The sequence below is a fragment of the Periplaneta americana genome, chromosome 11, assembly GCF_040183065.1.
Source record: "Periplaneta americana isolate PAMFEO1 chromosome 11, P.americana_PAMFEO1_priV1, whole genome shotgun sequence".
In the NCBI taxonomy this organism is placed as follows: domain Eukaryota; kingdom Metazoa; phylum Arthropoda; class Insecta; order Blattodea; family Blattidae; genus Periplaneta; species Periplaneta americana.
In genome coordinates this window covers 169,240,679-169,265,759 of record NC_091127.1, presented here as the reverse complement: position 1 = coordinate 169,265,759, position 25,081 = coordinate 169,240,679, and the positions used below count along the sequence as shown (strand labels likewise).

The 25,081-nt window shown below is 34.9% G+C and overlaps 1 protein-coding gene across 11 annotated transcripts in view; it reads left to right on the top strand.

The window, feature by feature from the left end:
* LOC138709584 (lipid transferase CIDEA-like) overlaps positions 1–24,342 on the top strand; it is a 37,938-nt gene extending 13,596 nt beyond the window's left edge. For 7 of the 11 annotated variants that reach the window (XR_011334948.1, XR_011334952.1, XR_011334951.1 and 4 more), the window contains exons 5-6: positions 6,021–6,198; positions 7,068–24,342. Coding sequence is in view for 2 of the 11 variants with exons in the window: in XM_069840466.1 (XP_069696567.1) it covers positions 6,021–6,126 (106 nt within the window). In the remaining 9 variants the exon portion in view is untranslated. Of the gene's footprint in view, positions 1–5,899; positions 6,749–7,067 lie in introns of those variants that run through there. The other 4 variants (XR_011334956.1, XR_011334950.1, XM_069840466.1 and 1 more) reach the window with 4 other exon arrangements.
* The last annotated feature ends 739 nt before the right edge of the window (positions 24,343–25,081 follow it).

The window sequence follows — 25,081 nt, the reverse complement described above, 5'->3', positions numbered from 1 at the left end:
ACTTACAAGAGGGTATGTTCTAAGGTACATGAACCTGTTGTACCTTTGAACATATTACATTTTATTTTTTTCAGCCTTAATAAATGTGTAGAACAGGACAATACATACAGGAAGCTGTGAAAGAATCTTCACTAATTATTTAAAGCATTTTTTAATTTAAAAAATGTCATTTCCCAAAATTAAAAAAAAATCATCATCATCATCATCATATCCCTCACGTATTAGACCCTACAGGATCTGTTACGGTCTCATGCCAGCGCTTTCGTGGTCTTCCCAATTTCCTCTTTCCTCTTGGTACATAAGTAAGAATCTGTTTAGGCCATCTAGTGCGATCCATCCTTTCGACATGTTTTTTCCACTGAAGTCGATATTGTTGAACAAAATTAACTATAGGATCCATTTTGAGTTCCTGCAATATGTCCACATTTTTACGGTGTTCCAGCAAAGAGCATCCCGCTGTTCGTCTCATGAACCTCATTTCAGCTGTCGTCAGCCTTGGCTCATCAGCTTTTCTGATTGTCCATGCCTCGCTACCGTAAGTGAGGACCGGTCGAGCTAGTGTTTTATATACCTTTAGCCTTGTATGTTTCTGAACATGGGAGGATTTGAAGACGGCGTTAATGACGCCAATGATTTTTATAAATTTAGATATTTTGTTCGACATATTTTCATCAGTGATGTAAGAGAGGTTATAACCTAAATAGTTAAATGAATTAACACGTTCAATTAAAGTATTATTTATCATGATCTTACTTGGAATTGGGTTCTCTCCCGAAAATGCCATGACTTTTGTTTTCTCTTTTGAGATTTCCATATTGAAATCAGAGGCGATTATTTGCAAATTATAAATGGCTCTTTGTAAAGCATCCTCTATTTTAGCGATAATAACCTGACCGAGTCACAGCAGTATAACTGTTCCAACACATATGGAGTAAATGCCATATAAACGCCTGTCCAGAAGGCTATTAAGGTAGCAGCCCTACCACTGGACTACTGTGCGACAGGCTTGTAACCTATCCACAGGAACTCTATATTACATTCAAGTCTCATAATATTAATATTAAAAAAAATAAAATGTGAAAAATGTTTAAAGGTACAACAGTTTCCCCTACTCTCTCTTTACACGGAAATTTTGTAATGCTACAGAAAATCGATTTTTATGGTAATGCTTGTTTTCAACATCTCTTTGCCAAAAAATTGTTTCTGGAATGTTTGTTTTTGTATACCTAGTGATTTTTCCTAACTACTGGAATGGCTTTTGTTTATACTCGATATGAGTCAATTTAACTGGGAACAGTGCATATCAAATACTGTGTAATAAACTTTACTATAAAATTAATGGGTTTTCATTTGAAATATGTAAAAAAAATTGTTTACTCTATGATTTTTTGTCATTTTTTTCATAATAACATGCAATAAATTAAATGATACAGGCAGTTTGTCTCCAAAACTTTATCAGAGAAATAATTATTCATATATTTATGCCATCTATCACTAATGTCAGATAATTTTAAGTATTAAATATATTTATACAAAGATTTTTAGAAACTTAAGATACCTTTAGTCATACGAAAACAGTGCAATAGGGATATTTTATTGGACTAAAAAATTATTAGCAGAGTTATGACATGATTTGAAAACTTACACAGACAAAAACGTACAGAAATAGGGTAAAATAATTACGTCATATTTTTCTCTGTAACCTTTACTTTTCTGTGAATGAATTTAAAAAATATATTTGTCAAGAAATTGTTTCTTGCCCAGCAGGACCATAAAAAAATAAGTAAGCCAGGGTCTGTTAACAGAAAAAGAACACAATTTCATTTGACAAATTTATTGAAACAGACACAGCAATTGTTCAGCTATTTTTCAACATATTTTCCATCAGAATTGAGACATTTCTCATATCATGGGATCGACAGAGAGAGGTGCAGACGCAGTCAAACGCTGGTTCCGATCTGAGGCGGCTAACTTCTACGACACAAAAATTGATCCCATGGTATGACAAATGTCTCAATTCCAGTGGGGGATATGTTGACAAATAGCGCAACAATTGCTGTATCTGTTTCAATAAATATTTCCATGGAATTGTGTTTTTTTCTATAAACAGGCCCAGGGAAAATCACTTTCTGGACGGGCTCGTAATTGCGGTCGAGTGGTCAAGATTTATATAAGCACTTCTTTTGACATTATTAACATGGTGGAAGAAAAAAATTTAACTTTTTTATCTGCCCCCATCAGAACGTTTGCTTGTCAGTTATTGCGATATTGGAAACTCTCATTCTCACACAGCATTCTGTCCACCATTCTGTGCTAAACAATGCTGTGATCTCTTTCTTACATTCCTGGGTTGTTTGAAGGTCTTCAGAACTGCTGGAAGAGACCCACAGGCTGCTTGTATTCTTCCTTTCATGCCTTGTCTTGTTGGACGCACCTGGTGGACGATTTTTTTAATCCCCACAAAAATAAGTTACTTGAAGATAAGTCAGGAGATTGGGGCAACCAAGTTACCGGTCCTCCTCGTCCAATCCACTGTCCAGGGAATAACTGGTCAGACAATGCCTATTGAGAACCACTGCAACAGATAGTTTATGGGCAAGGAAACTACACAGAGAACACGATTAGTTTATTGGGCAATAACAAGTCTTAAATTGTGATTTGTTTAATGAGAAATTAAATCATATTATATACATGCGAAGCTGAATACATATGCTGCATAGTGTCTGAGAGTGTTTACTAGACAATTCAAATTTGATATTCATTGTTTGTTTGTTTGTGTACTTGTTTACCGACCAGCGGCTGCTGGCCTCACGCCACATGCCGAAGCAGAGGTGGACGATCATCCAACAAGAATAGAGGTATTGTGTGGTTAGCACAATGATCCCCCCAGCTGTTATAGCTCGTTTTCGAAACCGTATTTTCACTACCTATCGTAGCTCTCCAAGTGCATCACAATGCTGGTGGGCACTGGTCCCATACACTGGCCGGAATTTCATGAGAAACTGTCTTCCCCCATTTCGAACCAGCACGCATTCCATAACGCGAGTCCTAGGCAGGATGCTTTAGACCATGATGCCACGGCGTGGCCGATTTTATACAATTTTCTTCCATTATCCCTTTTCTTGCATGTTTCTTTATCTTTACAGACAAATATCAGTTTACAGACATCGTCAAGTGAATTTTCTTCTACAGTATTGAATTTAAAGCTAATTATAATGAAATTAATAATGTTTTGTTCGATATATAGAGTGATTCGAGAGTCCAGTGCCATAGGCAAACTCCTTTATTGGTGCAGGTGGCGAAACATGTAAAGAGAGAAAAGTTGTTGAAAATGTGTAGTTTTCGGTCTGGTGTGCTTGGATTTTCAACTTAAAATACACAATTGAGGCTCATTGAGATGGACAAATTGAAGCACATGCCACTGCAACTGCTCTTTGCTGTGAGGTACTGAATCCCACACCTATCAGACACACTTGTGCACGTAATGCCAGTTTCAGGTGCCGAATGCTGGCGATATGAAAGATTTAGTGTTTTTTTTTTATGGGATATGTACTCCTTTTGCTAGTATACATTTGGTAAAATTACGAGCTGAACTAAAGGGAGGGGCTACTCATCAATTAGCACTGGTCAGCTTGATGAGTTAATGACTGAATTTGGTATAATTTTCCTCTATTCAATACCTAATTCCCTCTTTACCCTTTCCTATCCAGTCCTCTGACTGAACTCTTACTTTCTTCGACCCCGACGGCATTAGAGCATTCGAGGCCTAGGGGTTCATTTCCCTTTCCTTCCTCCTCTTTCTACTTTTCTGTTCCTAGTGCTGACCTGCTATGGCACTAAAATCGTCCTCCAGTGGCTTAAGGAGGGAAAGCTGGTGATCAACAAGACCTCCCAGCTAGGTCCAATGGACCCGTCGACCAACAGCAGGTGTGGTCCTCAGACATTCTGGGGGTTGTGTGTGAATGAAGTAGCCACCAAAACGTTAAAATATGGTGTTCACTTAAATCGGCTACAACTTGCCATTTAATCACTCCAATAATTTGAAAAATATTGGAGTGGAAGAGGTCAAATGGCTTTATTGTCAAACGCCTGGCATTAGAAAACAACAACAACTTTTTTTCTTACTCTGTTATCTTTCATCATTTATATTGTTTTGTATGCTTTGTCTAATGGCAGCCTCTAATTTGAGGAAGCACAATAAAATATAAAATAAAAGTAATAAAGGTAACGTCATGACTTGGCAGAACTTGAGATTTGGGAGAAACTGGACGAATTCTAAAGTTGTCTATAACTTTTCGCTCAGTATTTTGAAGAACTCGAATATTTCTTACTTCCAATATATTTTTAATAAAAAAATCATATAATTAATAAACAATAATTTGCATACATTGTAATTACTTCTAAGATTTCAAATTAAAAATTATAATTCACTCTGCACACTTAGCACAGCCAAATCAACGGCAGTTACTTGCTGCGCTCTAGTGTCAAAACTGGACAACGATGCTCCATGCGAAACTCAATGCTAAGAAAGAGGAATGAGGAGTCAGTTACGCAGCTATAAGATGCTGTCCAGGAGGCAGTGAATAGAAGTCACTGTTTCTGTGGTAATGATTGTATTGTTGAATTTATGAAAATATTAAAATATTGTTGTTAATTCATAAATTTCTTGTTGGGGCCGATTGTCCAATACAAGTTGTTGTGGGACATATTTGTTTGTGGTATGAACTGTCCTTCGGACAATATCCTTTTTTTTTTGGGACCAACTGTCATGAGACTAATTGCATGTGACATATTTGCGAAATGGTAACATGAGATGTAATTCCTATTTTGCTACCGTTGGCTTTAGCATTTGCTTATGAATTTCCGTAGTCTCTCGAATGTATACATTGAGTTGGAGGTCTTTCTATGTTACTAGTGGCTTGTGCAGCAAATGCTGCAAACTAAGTTCATTAGACGTTAAAATAAACATTTTTCAGATTTATTTTCAATGAAGAATACCAGACATTCGGAAAGTTATTTGCTTCCATAATAATGAAAGATACTCTCTCTCGAGCCAATACTGAAGAGAACCACGCATATAAATATCTACACCACACTGCCATTAAATATATGAAAAAGACCCAACCCCAATTGATTAATAACTATAAAAATATTTGATTTTTAATAATATTATTATCTTATGTAAGTTTTATAACTTTCAGTAACATATACTATATATACTATATAGCCGCCACTCAGTAAAATATAGAAATCAAAATCTAATTTCAGTTATTCTCTACATCTACTTATATAACCCCAAAACGTTTCACTTTCATATCATCAGTATAGCATTAATATGTATAATTAATGAAAAATAGTCACATCATGGCATTAACTACAATGATATTTAATTTCTAATGGTAATAATGTCATCAAGCCACCTCAAGTTTTGTAGTTTTTAATATCCAATACACAGCTGTACCCAGAAAATTACACACCACAGAATCGAACCTGTTAATTTATTTTTAGTAAGTTAAGTTTTTAATAACCAATTTAATTTGAGCTCTAGCATTCTTGGCGATCATGGCCTTTGTGTAATATTATTTACTGTAGTGCGTGTTTTGTTTTATTCTGAAATGCAATTAGCTAGTTCTCAAAACTGACGACAGATGGATTTTGGAAAATAGGAAAATTATGTTGAAAAATGGCATTTCACTAAAAACTACTATTTTTCTGAAAAACTTTGGGTTCCAAGCTTCAAAATGAGGGGTCATTTATTAAAATCCGTTCAGCCGTAATTTCCATTACCAGTTTAAATTATATATACAGATTGGTCTATGATTAATACTTTATTTATTATTAATAATAATTGTGTGCACTTCTACAGAGGTAGGAATGAGGTGCATCTTTTCATTTTCAGGACTTTAGATTCATGGATGATGCTATAGTTCCAGTCATTAAAACTCATTGTCTGCAATTGCAAGCAGTCATCTATAAACTGTGGTACAGGCTTAAGACTCGACTGTTGCCTGTTCCAGCAGAACCTTCCTAGAGCAGCTGAAGGAAGCTAGTGGGAGATTCCTATCTGAAAAGCGACAGGCTCAGGAAGCCATGGAATTGCTCAAAATGTACCATGCCTCCAAGTAGGAGGAGCATATAGATATAAAAGTGGGCAAATAGTCTGAGGTATGAATGGGAACTTTCATAGCTCAGAACTGGGTGAGTTACATTTTATACACAACTTGTTTGGAATTATTTGCCTGACTTGTATCAGTAATCTGTATCAACTGATGTAAGCTATTAACTACCCTTTTCCTTTGGGAAACCGGTAAAATTAAAGTGATATTATCAGGTAGCAACTTAACAGGAAATGACATAACAATCATTCAGTGTAAATTAATGATGTTTGTTCCAAAATTTGTTTTTGAGAAAAATGCAATGCTCATAAATGGTACCCCAACTATATTTCATTGTGCCATCGAGGTATGGTACCTTGTAAGGAGACTGTGTTGGATTCCATACAGTACAGCACATGGAGGTTTTCCATTAATGTAATGTTAATATTATTAGTGTACAATGATTTTACATTTTGTAGAGTGTGACCAGTGTTTTCTTGTACTGTTCACTTGTAAAGACTTTACACAGCAGTTTTAAAATTTGTATATTTTAATATCATTAAGAAATGTAACACCAATATCGCTTCCCTGTAAGAAATGTACATATTTGCAAATCATTTTTCAATAAATGTATATACACGTTTTAAAATTTACTTGTAGAATTTGTATTTCCCATTTACGTAGGAAAAGGGTAACTTTGTCGGTGGCCTGAACTGTTGTTCAGGTATTTTAAATTTCACACTCTAAGCAAATGAATATAATGTCGGAAAAAAATTTTAATCGAAGTTGATGCAGACTGATTAATATCGAAATGTACTTTGACAGAAAAGTTACCCTCTAACAGAGTTCGTTTTCAATTTTTTTGGTGTACTCGTCTTTAAAGGATTACCATCTAAGTGGTTCCTGAATTGTCTGATTTCACATGCGATCTTTGTAACTGGGAAGCCACTAATGGCTATTTAATTATTTCAGATGGTGACTATTTACTATGAAAGCAGTGCTCATCAAACACAACATTAGTATTGATCCATGCAATTGAATTGTATTTTGTCCAACATTGTCACATATCAATGTCAATACATTAATAAATAAGCATAATTATTGTTTGCTGCTATATACTGTAGTGTAGGAAAAAAACATATTATGACACAGCTGTAGTTGCATTTAGAGTCAGTGTACACTTATTTAAATTTTGAATATTTCTGGTATTGTTTGAAGTAGTCATAGAACACGTGCTAACCACTTACATTGCGTCATTCATTTGTTTCATGTCCTAGTATTGATTTTACTTTCAGTGTGACATTTCCATGCAACCAACTTCCACTGCCACCCGTAATATATTCAAACAAATTGCACTGTACTATGTCAGTATTTTTAATGGAAACTGAAAGTTGTTTAATGTGCATTTTTTTTTTTTTAAATGGATGAATTAATTTGAGAAATCTCTGCACGGAGAGAGAACTTTCAATACTAATGTAATACACCTTTCATCCCAGTACATTCCTGGGTGAATGAAAACAGTGGTTCCCATTTAAGGTACATTTACTCCATGTCTATAAAATGTTATTGGAAATATGTTTTAGAGCAAGTATGCGCTCATTTGAATAGTCTTTTCTCTTTAGTAATAGATCATACATTAAATCGGAGTGCAAAGAATAGTAGCCTAACACTTGGGAACCACTGAATTAAGGTAAAGCAGGGTGTCGATCTTCCTCATGTGTACAATACTCTACACATTTATGAGACCGAACATTTTCTGTGCTGTTTTGAATGCTCATGATACTTACTATATTTAATACTAGTTAGAAACAGTGTTTATTTTTTATTGTTAGTGAAATTCCAGATCTCAATTTATTGCTGGGCTTTTTTTTTTATAGGATGTAATCTTTGTGTTACTGTGAAACTATTGTTCTTACCTCCTGAAAGAGTTTTGTTCAATATGAATGGGCCTATGTACACACCATTTACGTGTTTACTCATGAGGTACATTAAAGTACATGATAAGTAAGGTAATGGGCTGTGGTCCAGACTCCAACCATTCATAGCCAGTTTTAACACATATAGTTCCGAACTTCGGTATTCATCGGTAATTTTTAATTCTACAAAAATATCTCTGTTTAATATTGTAATTATAAAACTGCCCAGAAATCTGTTTGCAACAAAATTTTCTCAACTTTTTCTCATTTTTAAAATAATAGTATTCCATGTTGAATCTTTCGTACACTACTTTTAACACTTGAATATAAATAACTGATTAAATGGCGGTCTTACTCGTGTTAATTGTGTAAGCATGTGCGACGTACAGCTGTTTCGGTGCTTCTTCACACCATCCTCAGAGCCTACTATAATGAGGATCACTTAAGAGCAGTTCCTAAAAGGTTAATTTGGCCGTCTCTTCAGTGTTGCCAACTAATACCAGATATCACCAAAGAGGGTAAAGTCACAAGTACAATAATAATAATAAAAATACTAATAATAACGGTGTCTTGCTTATTTACTACATCATATCTTTATGTTGGGAGGTATTTTCTAAATGGTTCAATAATTTGTGAAAGAGTAGGCCTATACTTTGCAACTGGACCTCTCGCACATTGTTGGAAATTAGTAGATTAATATGATCTAATATTAAAATATATTTTGTCTGACAACATGAAATTCATTCTTTGGCTAAACAGTTCATGATTCACGAAACATAACCTAAAAATGTATTTTGTTTCATCACGTGAAATGATTAGTACAAACTCCGAAAACCGAATGTGACTTTAAAATATATGTTAAAGAATACTCACTCACTCCTAATAATTTTGCTACTTTAGTTCTAATTGTTGTTTCCATGCGCATTTTCTATCGATCACCCAAGTGCGTGTATGGCACCACATGTTATATTTATTTACACTTATCTGACTGTAATATTGAATTGTAACCACAACACATATAATAACTATTATGTATTAACATAATTCTGATATTAATTATTAGTATGTTCGAATTTCACTGGCTTCCAGTAATCGGCTCAGAAATCTAGAACAATTTGAATTTTCATAATTTCCACTACCGACAACAGCTGTTCCTGCTACCAACATAATAGTTGGAAAATCACTACCAGTTGTAGTATTTCTCAGTATTGAAATTCGAAACAAAGTTGGCAAAAGAAAATTCAACCTTCAAACTAGAAAATCACTATAATCCACTAGCATATGTGGTAATGGGGGGAAAATGGTTAGGTTTCACCCTTAGGGTATGAAATAAGCTGATCCGGACTATAGATCTCGGCGTCTTCTCGAACTTCGCTGCTTGTTGTGTGGATGCGTTCGATTGTTGAAAAGTGTTGAAATGTGGTGTCAAATAGTATGTGTGTTCTGAAATTGATCTGTGTGTTGAGAATTTTTTCAGGGTGTGTTTTAGTGTGTCTGTATATTTCATATTGGTTAGCATTGGTTATGTGTTTGGCATATACATAATAATATATATAATACATCTACATATGCCGAACACATAACTAATGCTAACCACACATATAATAACATAAATACAGACATGGAAATCCTACACATAAAAACCAAAAACTAAACACACTAGAACAATATGAAATATACAGACACACTAAAACACACCCTGATCAAATTCTCAACACACAGATCAATTTCAGAACACACACACTATTTGACAGCACATTTCAACACTTTTCAACAATCGAATGCACCCACACAACAGGCAGCAAAGTTTAAGAAGATGCCGAGACCTAGTAGGTTCTGAGGATGGTGTGAAGAAACACCGAAACAGCTGTAAGCCGCACATGCTTACACAATTAATACGAGTAAGATCGCCATTTAATCAATTATTTATAATAGTATTATCAAGTATTTTCCTCTAAAAACAGTATTAACTGTGAATACATTAATGTGCCAAAGATTTGACTAAGCTAATTCCTTAAGTAAGGCAAAATTTTCTTCTTTTAGCTGTCATTCAGTGTTTGGCGTTCGTTATTCAGGTTAATATGTTCTACTTTTCTATCCTTGCATTGTGTAATTGGACACAGTGTAACACTTTTCAGCCATTGTAAATATTTAAACATTGACACAGATTGTGGATAAAGTGTTGGGTTTTGAAGTTACGTCTAATTTTGTTCTCTAAAATCACGTCTTGCTGTTCACATACTTTCACGTAAAATCTGTCATACGAATTTTTTTTTTTTTTTTTTTTTTTTTTTTCTTTTTCAGTCTTATGGTTGTGTTGTACGTTGTAATGTTGATGTGATTATACCCGTGCACTATTAATTATTCACAGTATATGAGAAAATCTGAAAGCTGTTAAATGTCTTGATTTTGTTCATCTGCACAAAGATCTCGTACAGGAAATCATATTGAATTACTTAATTTACAGACATCATTTATTCATCATAAGATATATTAGCAGTTGAACATTTTTTTTCCTTTTCTCTTTGTAGTATTTCATTGTGAATAGCTCTTTATCTAGAAGAAATAATTTCATACTATTCTTATAAATAAATTAATTTAATAGTTGCAATTTTACTCAAGACTCTAGTTGAATGATTGCATAATTACAACATCATGTTTGTTCAATGCTTGTAAAGTTTAACTTAGCAAAATTGCAGAATAATGTAGCTGAAATTTTAATCATCCTGTCGCTATAGTTACCTGCAAGCGACATTAGTTAGCATCCTTAAGGGTCGTATTCATAAACGAAACTTTGACTGAAGACTTCCCAAAGTCGACTTTCGTAGTAAAGTTTAACTTTGTTAAAAGTCCTATTCATAGACAATACTTCTGAGAATTTGACTTTAACTTTGGTAAGTCGAGATTTGACGATCTTGTTCTAATGTTGTCAATCACAATCATGGCCTTCTAAACAAATTAAATTAATGAATAACTGAAGTAGAGTAGGCATTGCCACAATAAAAGCCATCTTTTGAGTCTCAAATCAGTGAAACAATTGAACATCGGCAGACATTAAGCGATTGTTGCAGCATTTTTTAATTACTTAAATGTAAAATAATTGTGAAGACGTGAAAGATAAGATGATGCCACCAATGACAGATTATGAAAGAGACATGCTACTAGAACTGGTGAAGACTTATAAAGAATACAATTAAATATACAAAATCAATAGTAAACCATTAATCCTTATACCCATACAGCAATATCGAAATGAAATAAGAGTATTATTAATGGAACAGGTAATCCTTTTTTATTATTCTATTATTCATCAGTGCATGTTGAATCGTGAATATTATTTAATACGGTCTATTTTTCAAATCTGTATCTTGATTTGAATTCATTATCTCTATAAAATTCAATAGAGTTTTGCACATGTCTAATAATATGCCGAGAAACATGAGGAACTTGAATAATTTCCTGGATGTTATCAATCTTCTAGGCAAATATAACAATTTCCCAAATATCAGCCATTTTTCTTATGTCCACGAACGAAAGTCACAGTCTAAGTCTAGATTTTCAGCGGCTTCGAAGTAAAGTCACGATCGAAGTTTACTTTCGTCAAAGTGTCGATTGTGAATAGGAAAATGGCGACTTTGTACTTTCCAAAGTCAACTTTGGTCCAAAGTCTCGTCTATGAATACGACTCTTAGTGAAGGAAGTTGAAAATCTTTGAGTTCAGATTCTGATAGTTGCTTGCAAATTTACTCATATTTTTCACAGTGTACAATTAATATTTTTCATCTTGATTACACAACTTTTAACACTGTATCACTTCGGAATATGTATAGTAAGACTTTCCTGTGTTAAATTTCAACGTACCTCATTTACATGTTTCGACCTATTTATGGGTCATCTTCAGAACTGATCGTTGTTGGTCTTGGCGCCACTTGTTCTGTTTCCTGTGAGGGTGTGTTCCTGTGGTATAGTGTAGAGTCAAAGATGTGTGTGTTTTGAAATTGAGTTCTGTGTGTTGAGAATTTCGTTGGTATGTGTTTTTGTGTGTCTGTATATTTCATATTGTTCTAGTGTGTTTAGTTTCTGGCTATTTGGTTGGATGTGTAGTATTTCCATGTCTGTGTTGATGTCTCTGTGGGTGTGGTTAGCATTTGTGATGTGTTCTGCATATAACATACGAAAACAAAAACACACACAAAATTGCAACTTCATTCAAGAAATTAAATTACAACATCGCATACAGAACAAATAACACTCTACAAAAACATCTCAACACACAAACAAATACAACCACACAGGCGTATACAAACTCAAATGTAACACCTGCAACAACTTCTACATAGGACAGACAGGCAGATCGTTTCAAATATGTTACAAAGAACACATCACAGCCATAACAAAATTACAAAACACCTCCACATATGCAGAACACATCACAAATGCTAACCACATCCACAGAGACATCAACACAGACATGGAAATACTACACATCCAACCAAAAAGCCAGAAACTAAACACACTAGAACAATATGAAATATGCAGACACACGAAAACACACCCCAACGAAATTCTCAACACACAACTCAACTTCAAAACACACACACTCTTTGACTCTACACTATACCACAGGAACACACCCTCACAGGAAACAGAACAAGTGGCGCCAAGACCAACAACGATCAGTTCTGAAGATGACCCATAAATAGGTCGAAACATGTAAACGAGGTACGTTGAAATTTAACACAGGATAGTCTTACCACACATATTCCGTAATATTTTTCTTACGTGTAATTATAAATTATGATATTTATACCGAAAAAATTATTAATTGGATAAAATTTTTTATTTAAAAAGAAATAAACGAGTACCTTTGTTTTTTATATATATATATATAAAAAGAATGGATGCAATCTGCAAAATTATACAAGTGACTCAGCAGATAACATGTGCCACAACTGGATCCATACAAACAGTGCTCTTTTTCTAGAGGAAAAGATGGCGGAACTCTGTAAAATTTATTGTAGGAAATGGTGAGATGATTACTGTCTAGTGCACCGGGAAGTCAAGGCGTAAATCGTGTGATATAAAAATGTGTTAAAGCATAATAATTAACTCTTATTTAGATTCACATTTTAATGCACTTTTCAGAAGGAATATAAATTAAATCAATGTTAGTATAAATTGACACAGTTTGACAAAGTAACAAATTGATTTTCCACAACAAAGACATTTACCAAACTAAATACCAGTACACAAAGTATTAGATTTTGCACAGCAGAGCTATTTCTTCAGTATTTTTATCTTTCCTGTTACGCTCTTTCCTTGTGACGTCAATTGCAGAATGATGGCCTTTTAGCATCCAAGATTTGATCAAAGGAGGCCGAACAATTCTAATCAGAAGCAGGTTACTCATAGTGTTATTGTCGGGCCATCGGATCTGTGCCCCTTCAGTGCTGTCGTCATTCTTGGAGACATTAACGCCTGTACTCACTCCATTCTACTCACTTTCCTCCCACCACGTTAAACAGCAGGCCACGAACCTTGCCGAATAGGGATGTTGGAAACTTCCTTTAAACGGTGTCATAAATAACTGGTCCTCCATATCATTTCTTTCAATCAAGATACATCTTGTATTTCTACATTTTTTAAACCTAAATCCAATGTCTCAAATCACTTTCCGTAGCATTTCTCTCCAACCTTGGAAATTATTGCCTCTCTCACAACCTTCAATAATTTCTTCAATGTCGGAACTTCTTTCTTTCTTGTATCTTTCTTCTTAAAATACATCGGTTCATATCATCTACAAGAATTAAAAGTTCCCTTGATATGTTCTTCCCTGGTGATTCTAGCTTTTCATCTCCTGCACAGACTTCCTCTGTCCTGATTTTCTTTATTAGACTCTCTGACCTGCCTATATAAATTACATAAAAATGTTGTATTATTAGTATTAGTTAAGTAAGTAGTTTTAATACGTAATCAATTAAAATAAAATAAGCCTCACCTGTGATCGCAGCTGGTCTTTTCGTTGCCTGATTTATAGGAAACAGATATTGACTTGTTTGTTTCTCTTCATCGCAAAATGCTATTACGTACTTGCTTAATATTTCTTTCGGCACTCCGTGCTACAGTATTCATGTTGAGTTGACAACACTGGACTGCAAGTGCAAATATTGTAAACTGTCCTGCAAGAAGGCCAAAATTGTGAATAGTGGGGGGAGAGAAAGGGAGAGAGATAGAAAAGAGAGAGATAGGAATGTAGGAAGAGAAATGGATTACCAAGGCTGAGAAGGAATTAGGGTTCAGGCCGCATATCTTACGGGGGCACAGATCCGATGGTCTGACAATAACTAGCAGGGATGATCTCAGTGAAGAGACAATGAAGTTGAGTAGGGAGAAGCTCACAATATAATGGCGGCGCGAAATTCGAACATTTGTGGTTTTCTGATGGAAAATATAACAAGAAAATATGGGTGGGTTGCGTCGGAGAAACAGCTACACGTTTTATGCATAAATACTTCACTGTTCGAATTGCTGTTACGATAAACGTCAGCAGTGACAACATCTCTTCTCTCCAGACACTCTGAAAACTTGATATATCTTTGCTGTGCTGGACTCCTGGGAGTAGCCATCTTGCATGCATTGAGACTAAACATGTTGGTTGCTATAGCGTTTGCTTATATGCTCACTCCCATTTGCGCCGCATATGCCTCGATGTTGTGAATTTTCTCACTTCAACTTCACTCGTGAATTCTTCCAATTTAACTTGTCGACTGCTGATTGTTGCACAATTGAGATTGTAGCCTGATTTCTTACGAATTGTTTTACACCACTATGAACATTCTATCGCTTCACATTCTCGAATTACACTGCCGCGCGATCCACCAATTCATGCATCAACTACTCAACTCCTGCATATCGCTAGATGACGTCAGCCACTCCAATTCAAAATCACATTCGATACATTTATCTGTCGATCACCATTTGCTTCATTGGAATATGCCATGTAATTTAGAAATTATAGACGCGACAAAACTGGCCTGAAAATGTATCGGTCGACTTTCTGGAATGGCACTCTAGCACTGAATCGAACTTATATACAGTAAACCCCCGATAAGACGCTGTTCAAGGGACCGGGTGTAAAATGCTTATTAGGCGAGTATACTAATTTTGACTTATATACAGTATCTATTAGCATTTTTCTTTATTGAAATACATGATTCATGAAAGGTAATACAGTATTACTCCATTATGTAATTACTGTACTGTACGTCAAAGACATTTATAATATGTACTGTACTTAATTCTTTCGAAAAAAAAAAAAGCCATATATAGTTGAAATAACTACTGAAGCTTTCCTGGCGACGTGATAATTCGAAATTTTCTCGGGCTTCCAGCCAGGTCATAAGTTGGTGATCCACCGACGTTTCGAGGATGTTCATCTTCCTCATAATTAATGCAGATTAATGCAGCCCGAAAAATCCGGATTGGCTGAACATTGCATTGAAAAAAGCCATAGGGCTAATTTCAATAACACCGAGGTCCTGGTAAAGTGTGCGGGCTATTGGGATAGAAGAGTAAAAGAAACCCTGGCCATAGCGGCGGAACGCGGTAACCTGAACCAGGACTCGGGTCTCCAACTAAGCGCGGCATGGTCACCGGCTATTAAATTTCTCACCGCCCGGACGATGGGCCGTCATCAGCGGAAAACTCATCCGCCGAGCCCACTGTGAGACCCAAGGTCATTCAGCCGGAAAGCACAAAGCAAGACGACACGTCGGCAACGATCTCGCCGCGGTCCGCACTAATAACAGCCAATTGGCGCACAGCTCCTCAGCTGACTCCCTCTGGCACTATAAATTAAGGAGCTAGGTACCCATATTCCAAACACCAGCCAACTCCTCGCCCCGTTCCGTGATCAATTGATCAAACTCAGCCCCCCTCGCGTATGTGGTACCTAAGAGGTTACGTCCAATTTCGGCTTCCCCTTCAAAATTTTCTAGAGCTCCTTCCGGGGAGCAGCATAACCCGGAGTGAGACTAGTGGCCAACAGGCTTGGAGCTCACATATTTAGTTTTGTACAGCCCCCAACCCCTTGCAAGGACGCGTTTTGCGTACCTTTTAAATTTTCCTCCCAATTCTCCTTCGATTTTTCGATTTTTTTCGATAGAGGAGTATCTCTGGTTTCCCTTCAAAACGAATAAAAATCTTTCGCCCTCAGATATCACTTAACCCTGAAGATGAGGAAGATGAACATCCTCGAAACGTCGGTGGATCACCAACTTATGACCTGGCTGGAAGCCCGAGAAAATTTCGAACCATATATAGTTGTTTGCCGTGTGCGTGTTGTCCAAGTCCTCATGTTTACCACACTTCAGTTTCCTGCGATTACATCCTCTCGACATCGCAGCTGTAGTGATTGATTCGCGATTTTTTATTATCTTTCTTAATATCGATGAAGGGATTCCTAATGAATCAGAGAGTTGTTTCTGATTAAGAGTACTGTTTTCATCGTACTTTCGTAAGATTTCCAATTTTTCCGACACAGAAAGTGCTTTTCGTTTAACACTCATTGTAATGACATTCATAGACACTTCAATACACTAAAGGACAACAAACTGCCCAGCAAAAATTTCCAGAATTTTATTACGGTCGAGTGAGGAATGTTGTTTGAGAGAGAGGGTTAGCAAGAGCTTGGGGTATTGTAACTGTATGTAGGCTTTAACCGCACAGATAAGAAGTTGAATAAGAGAGCGTAACAAGAGGGTGGGGTATACTAAGGTATGAAGTATGAAGGTTTAAATGCGCAAGTAAAGGGTCGAATACCAATACTTTTCAGGTTAATGGCACAAGTGAGTTCAATGACCAAGATGTTTCATTGCTGTTATAGTACATTGCTGAAAATTACATCGAAAATATTCCACATAAACAGCGTATTATGTGGGACTTGAGGGCAACAAACGGGATATTTTATAAAGGAGTTATATATGAAATGTGCAGGGACCGGACAAAAAAAGCGTATTACACTGGATAGCGTAAGTCTTATCGAGGTTTTACTGTAGATGTATTCAAGTCAAAAAGGTTCCATTCTGGCTCATTCGAGTGTGTTTTGCCAGGAAAAAAAGCACTGCGTGCAAGTATTGGCATCATGGAGTCCAATTCCATTTGATTTGAGTATTTGAAAGTGTCTAGTAGTTATTTGTTTAGCTTGTTATGGAAGTGATTCTATCCCAGTCATCTGTATTATAAATTAATAAAATGAGGTCGGCATTTAGAAGAAGGAACTGTAACATTCTTAAACTAATCTCCAAATTAAAAAAAAAGTATCGAGATTATCATCATAATTTATATGAAAAAGAGGAGGTGGGATACAAAAGAGGAAATCATGCCTCATATATTAAGAGAATAACAAATCCCTTTCAGATTAATCAACGTTTCATTCAGTTTTCATAGTTTCCTGACTGTTCTTACATAATAATTACTAAGGAAATATGGTACATGTATATGCCTATACTTAATTTAAAATGGGATAAATATCTTGGTTAAGTTTTTTTTTTTTTCAAATCAATTCACCGGACAATGACCGTTTTCATTTCTTAGCACGTTAATTTTGCACTAATTAAGTGAACTGCAATATGCTGCCATCTAGTGAGCAAAAGTTCGGTTCTTGCTGTGAGTGGAGTGATATCTTCATTCTAGGGGTTTCGTACTTCACCCTTGTCTTGCTTTCAGACATTCAAATAAAGAAAATCTCATCCAGAGAATTGGCGTCTGGAAAGGTTCCCAAAATGCTGGCTGCGTTTTCACGTTGGATGGCTATTCCTATTCGTTGCCGTAGATAATTTGTGCAGTGAGGGTCTCCAGTAACAGTCACCAAACTTCTACCAATTTCGGAAACTAGATCTTTTGCTTCTTTACACCAGGAGCCTATTGTTTCGACAGCAAAGACGATGAAGATGTAATTGCGTACTAGATGTACGTATTTACGACGTTTACTGCGTACGGCAGATTCTGCTGCAGAGCTTGCGAGTTTAGTAGTTGACGGCAAGTGGGATGGAGCTAAGGTATCCACGCATGTCTTATCCCACATTAGCGATTTTCCTCTGCTCCACGGGACCAAGGTTAATCCACGAGGGCGCTTTCCATCAGTGCGACTAATCCCAGTGGGTTCTAAAATAGCAGGGATACCAGAAGATGTTAATGCTCTCTTGATTATGTTGTTAATTGTAGAATGTCTAAAAAAAACGTCTCTTACTCTTGACACAGCTCAGAGCATGATGACCGAAAGTGTCGACAACTTCCCCACATAAACATTTATGTGGTAGGCAGATTTTGCATCCAAGATGTAGAGTGACTGCAGTCTTAAAAGACGTTGTCTATCAGCGTTCCAATATTGGGGGAAGGTAGAGCTTGTAGCCAGGAACCCGCTTCTTTTTCTTGTAGAGCCAAAAGTCGAGCTTGGTCTGTTTCTGATGTACAAGATGTTACAAGGGACTCTAGGAAGTTAAGTTAGGAAATAAAGTAATTAGATAGTGATGATTAATTCCTACATTCCCTGATACAATGTATAGGAAAGTTTCTGCTGCACAAGAATAATTTTTAAGATATTGATTGACTTATATATTACTTTTTTATATATATTAGTAATTATCATGTTTCTCGCTTTTTTTTTTATTTTAATTATATAACACAATCATTTACATTCAATGTAAAAATGGAATTATTAACCATTGAATATTCATTTTGAAAGCTGTGCAAATGTTGCCTATCTTTCAGACACCACAGAATATGCATGAGAGAATCAAAATATATTATAATGAAGCTTTTATTATTTTGATAGAATCCCTTACAGTAAACTAATATTCTATAAAATAAAGACAATTTTTTCAGTCTTTGAAAACAAGTTTTCACTGAAAAAAAAACAAAAAAACAAAAAAAAAAGTTTTCCACCTTTATACATCCTATTTTGTAATAGGGTTTTCAGTATTGCATTAGATTACAAATAACTTTTAAAAATATATAACCTGTGTAATGCAATGTCCACATAGATGTTACCATGTATTTTTAATACATAATAATGACCAATAATTGAGATAAACAAAGCATTTAAAAGTTCTAGTAGTAGTGTATGTTGTTGATTACGTTATCGTGAAAAATACACATTTTTAGTGATGTTTACTATAAAATATTTCCTAGTCGGAAGGAAATTAGAGATAGGACTTTGTAAATAATCGGTACCTTGTATTATTAATATTTTAACAGAAGATACAGCTGTCTGCATGTTACACGGTTTGTTACAATGCTACAATTTGTTGGAGCCTGGACATGTAAAGTCTTGATAGAATTAAGTGTTTGTTAAAGGCATGGTAATTAAACTGGAGATATTTTGCCATTGAAAAGCAGTAGTGTTCTAGAAAGAATGCTTTATGTTTCTGAGAAATAGCTTTAAAAGTGTAGGTGGCTTTGACATGGCTATGAAAAGGTTGTATTGGCGTAGTACAGGAGAGAAATAGAGACGTGGACACTTAAGCTGATAAACTTCTAAGGAAAATGAATATTTCTTAAACTTGTCAGACAGCAATGGTCGTATGTGTATGTACGAAATTGTAAATGAAAGTGTTGAAACAGATTTGCCTAACAAGAAATGTTATACAAAAACACGTGCTTAAGTAAATCTTTATATGGTAAATACATCTGTTTCATATTGGTGTATTGAATGCTGCAATAAGAAGTGACAATTATATTTTGAATCGAATGATAACCTACTGGGACATGTAGTTCTAGTGGGAAAATTACTATGATATAAACAAATTTATTGTAAGTCAGTATGCACTGAGGCTTGACTTCATGTAATAATATATCAAAACACTTTATTTTAGAGACAGTATTATGAATTAATTCTTGATGATGTGGATGTTTGTTCGCAGATGGTACGTATACAATTGCAAAACGAGGAACTACTCTTTTATGTCATTGCATGTGTGGAGAATTGAAATATTCCAGCAAGAAGTTCAATTCTTACGTTGAGTTTTCAATAAAATGAACGAACATAAGAAAGACGAGGAGATTCTGCCTTTGCTGGGGAGGAGATATTGAAATGCGAAATGAAGCATTTTATTTATAACAATTTCATATTTTAATTGGGGAATTTTACATCAAAGCACAAATGAGCAAGTGATAGGGATATTGACTTTTGTCATTTTAACAAATATAGTTTACTTTCTGAATGGTTTAAAAAAGTCGTCAATAAATCTTAAATTTAAACATTATTTGCCACACTTATAAGCTAAATTAAAAACAAAGTAATTCAAAGTGATAAACATTAATTTAAATCATTACTAAAATATGTACCTAATTTCGCAAGGTTGAGCTTTAAGAAGTCACTGTGATATTCCCTTTAAAATTAAACAAAACAAGAGAAGAGAATGAAAATACAAGATTAAGTCCCATGCCCCACACCATATTCAAATCTTACGTATTTGCAAATGTAGGAAAACCTTAATGTAAAAGCCTTAAAGACCAGTCCATGCATATGCCAGTCTTTCTATGATTTCCAGAGTTTCAGATATACAGGGTGATCCATTTGAGTATGAATAAAATAAAAACACTGTAAAACATTTACTACCGAACTTTATTTGTTGAAACTTTGTGAATATAACACTGAAAGATGGGAAATTCCTCAGAGCCATTGCGCACCCTGCACAACTCATAACAGTGATGCAATTCAGCCTATGTCCGTTGTAACATATGAGGGGTGATTTGTTCAAAAGCTTGAGTAATTTTTACTCTCAGATCATCAATGTTCCTGGGTTTCTGTGAATAGATATTGTCTTTAACAAAACCCCACATGAAGAAATCAGGAGGGGTTAGATCTGGAGAGTTGGGGGTCAAGTCAAGAGATAGCTGCTTCTCGTACTGGGTTTCACCTGCGACCTCCTGGATGTTTTTTTAACACAGAACCTATTTCTATACATTATGGAATAGTATTTAGGTACATTATGCACACCATACTCACGTCGAAATTCCCTGTGAACTCTTTTAACATTCTCAAATTTAGCATACCAAAGAACACATTGTGCCTGCTGTTGATTTGTAGTAGCCATTTTAATCATCTACGATTTTCGTTTGTCCTTTCAGATTATGCATTGTTGATTGTCATGTATGGAAACAACTATCTTTTAATCATAATATAATCAGCAAAAAAAATTTTTCCTAATATCATAATAGCTTTATAGTAATAAATTAATATTATCCATACCCAAATGGATCAGACTGTAGTTTCATTTAGTTGATAAGTTATTTTTTTCATTTCGTTCTCTTGCAGACATTACATATGTTTTATACTGTGCAGTATATAAAATTTGTTTTGCATGTAGTAAAAGGGTAAGTTGAATCATTTGTACTATTTTCGGTTCATTTTACTACATAAGATTTCTGTAACTAACCACACGAAATTAATTGTCGCACATTTTCATTTTGGATTAATGTTTTGATTTTTCAGGGTTCGAACTCAAGAGGCATTCTATTATGACTGAAATATGTCGTGGTCTTTCTCAGGTTCTGAGGTTTCAGGGATATTACTTGGAAGCATATTTCTTTATTCTTCCCAAGTCATACATTTCTGACTTCTTGTAAAAGATAAATAACCTTTGCCTATAATAAAATCATAATCAAATGTAAACGAAGTAACTAAATGTAGGTCTGCTTGAGATCTTCTTCCTTTCCAACATTTGAAATTTTATGATTCTAATTTATGGACTGTGCTTGACATTGTGAGAAGTATGCTAGGAATTTTAATTGCAATATTTCCTGTAATAAACTAATTTTATAGGATGTTTAAAAATGTTATGGATACAGGATTTTCTTAGATATTCAAAGTTACTATAACATGATCATGATAACGAACTTGTAATATTGTACTTGTATTAAATTGTTCTACACAAGTCCATAAAAATATGGTTGGTTAATGTCTAGTGTTTGGCAATAAAGCCATCTGCTATCTTAGAATCAGTAGCACTAAACTCTTATTAGAAATTTGAATAATAGCTTCAGAAGTTAGAACATAGCATCCATACATTGGTAGTTGTTCGTACTCATTGTAGAGAAATTAAAATCGCTTTTTCATTCATATTTTACTGCTCTACAAAAATTCCAAGAAAATTAGATGAGATAAACTTCATAAAACAGATCATGACAGCAAAAATAATTTAGAATTTAATTTGTAGGGTCTAATAGAGTATTTTAGATAATGAAGAAAAATGCATTTTAATATATTATTTTAACTTGTGTCTTGTTGATATGAGATACACTAAAATTGTCTGTAAAAATTTTTCATTTTTTTTTTCACTTGCGAATTTGAATAATCCTCCCCTTTCTACAGCTACATTTAATTATAAATGTCATATATTTAAAAAGATTTTTTAAATTTATTTTTTATATATAGTTTCAATTGAAAGCAAGCATTTCTAAGCCACTTGTTTGTAATCTTAACATTCACATTGACAGATTGTTTAGATTAGGATGTCTTGTCCAATTTTCTTTCGGTTCCGGACAATTGGCCACAGAAATTTGGGAACTGGGACAATTGGCCACAGAAAATTGGTAACAGGGACAATTCGGCACAGATAGACAATTCGCCACAGATAGACAATTTGCCACACTGAGATACAAAGATAAATCTATGACTTCCAAAGCTCTATATTGTTCGAATGGATACAGAGATTAATAATTGTAAATTCCACTAAGTATGTGAATTGCTATGTACATGTAAATTTGACTTCAAAAATGTCCTTCTAGGTTGTGATCTACAGCTCTCAAGTACCGGATGACGGTGCCGTCTCCTTGTACCGCGGGTATTCTTCAACTATACGTGATATTCGTCTGTCCATATCGATGTACTGCCGCTTCTTTTTGGCAGGAGAATGACCACCTTCCAATCTCTCTATGTATCTGTCGGCTGTAACGTTCAGTTCGTCAATATTCCTTGGTTCAGGTGGTAGGTGCAGCTTCCTGGCACGGCGCACAGTTTTTTTAATAGATGGTTTCTTCTGTAGATTCACATTGGCTTCGCTTGAAATACGCTGTAATTCATTTTGAATAATGACAGACGTTGGTTCTCGGGAAGTCCCCGCTCTTGCCTTCATGTTCTCTACACATTCCTTTGCCTTAATCCTTCCCCAGTCTGCAGAATGATTCTTGTGTTCAGACGGTTCTTTGACGACACTGCTTCCACCTTCTGATAACGTGACTGTTGCATTACACCCGCCATGCATGTCACAGCGTCAAACAACTCCATTCCTATTTTCTGTAAGTCTCGTGTATATGTAGCCAAGCTATATTAATTTGTCAGGGCCATATTCATAGACATTTTTAGCGCGGGCTTTCAGAGTCTCTTTCTGATTTTGTGAAACGGATTTCTTCTGCCATAGTTCCTAATTAGTTTACAGCTTCTGGATTTGTCTTGTGTTGCCATAGAAATATATTATAAATTGTTGTGAATTTGAGTATTGCCTTGAATTTTAATGTGTGGCTAATTGTCTTTGATACGAATTTAAATTATGTGGCGAGTTGCCTCTGTGGCCAATTTTCTGTGGCGAGTTGTCCCCAACCCATTTTCTTTACCTCTCCTCTCTTTACTAATTAAGATTTAATGTTGTTGGTGCCTGGTAAGACTTGAATGTGAAACGAGGTTATTAATGCATTCTCTTTCGAGAAAAGTATCAGATGGTTAAATTTTTGCTTGAAGTCAAGCAGAGAGTGCATTTATATTGTGATGAATAAGTCTAATATAAAATATAATTATAAAATGGCATAGACATTCACTTGAAGCCTTTGTCATTATATTCTACAATCCATTAATGTCCAGTGCTGATGTGTATATCTTTTGCAAAAGCACCAGACAACGTTTATCACAAGACTGATCGGCTGTGGGAATTAAAACACAATTAATTGCTCAAATTTCATTGAAACTCATGTCATCTCTAAGTACTTTTGCATGAACAAACAAAAGTTTTTGACTTTTTTCAAGCTTGTAAGAAATTGTTGTGCAATTAAGAAAAAGATGTGTCCTGAAAATCTCCTATAGATAGTGTTTATAAGTAATTAGATGTGTGTGTGGTTTTCTTTAATGTAATAATACGCAGGAATGAACTGTAATTAAAATAAAAATGGTATTTTCGTTGTCAGTTGAGAAGAGGCAGGGAAATTAAGATGCGAATGTGTTGTGTTTTCTGATTAATACTAGGCGGTGACATTCAGGTTTATAGTTTACACATGTATATGGAATTGACAAATGTTACAGAGAGAAGAACTGAGTAAATGTGAATATGTATCTTCCATTTTTGCTGTAAGTTTCTTGATGTGCTTTGAAACACATTCCCTATATTCCCTCACAAGTGAATTTTTTTCTCTTCAACACATTGCTTGTAATGCAGTAAAACCTGTTCAAGGCAGAAGTGACATGGTCCTAATTTTTTTTCCGTTGTGGACAGATTTCCGTATTATTCAGGTGTGAAGTTAAAATGGAATATTTTATCATTCGTATAAATTAAAAACAAAATAGCATGCTGCAAACTCAAGTAATACAAAATATTCTGTTGATGGATCATCTTGATGAAAATCTAATTTTCTGTATGAATGTTATCATAACTGATTCATTAATAGTACATTATGCAACGAGCCTATAATGATAGTAATTAAGAAGTGAGTATGGATGTTTATGAAACGAGCGCAAGCGAGTTTCATAATTTTCATACGAGCTTCTTAATTACCATTATAGGCGAGTTTCATACGACTTTTTATGCTCGACCGTATTTCTAACTTGAAATTATAAATTTTATTTGTATCTAACTGACCTTGAGCAATACCTCGTAAATTGTGAGATGTGCGCAGACGCGAAAGTATTGATTTTTTCCGAGGAACAGATGTCCACATTGACCTTGATAGCCTATAAGAACCTACAGAGTAAACTAAATATTAACGTTGATATAACATTGAAATTAAATTAGACATTGAAAAACGAGATGACAAATTGAATTTATTTGAATATTATTTACAATTAACGCTAATTATTATAGT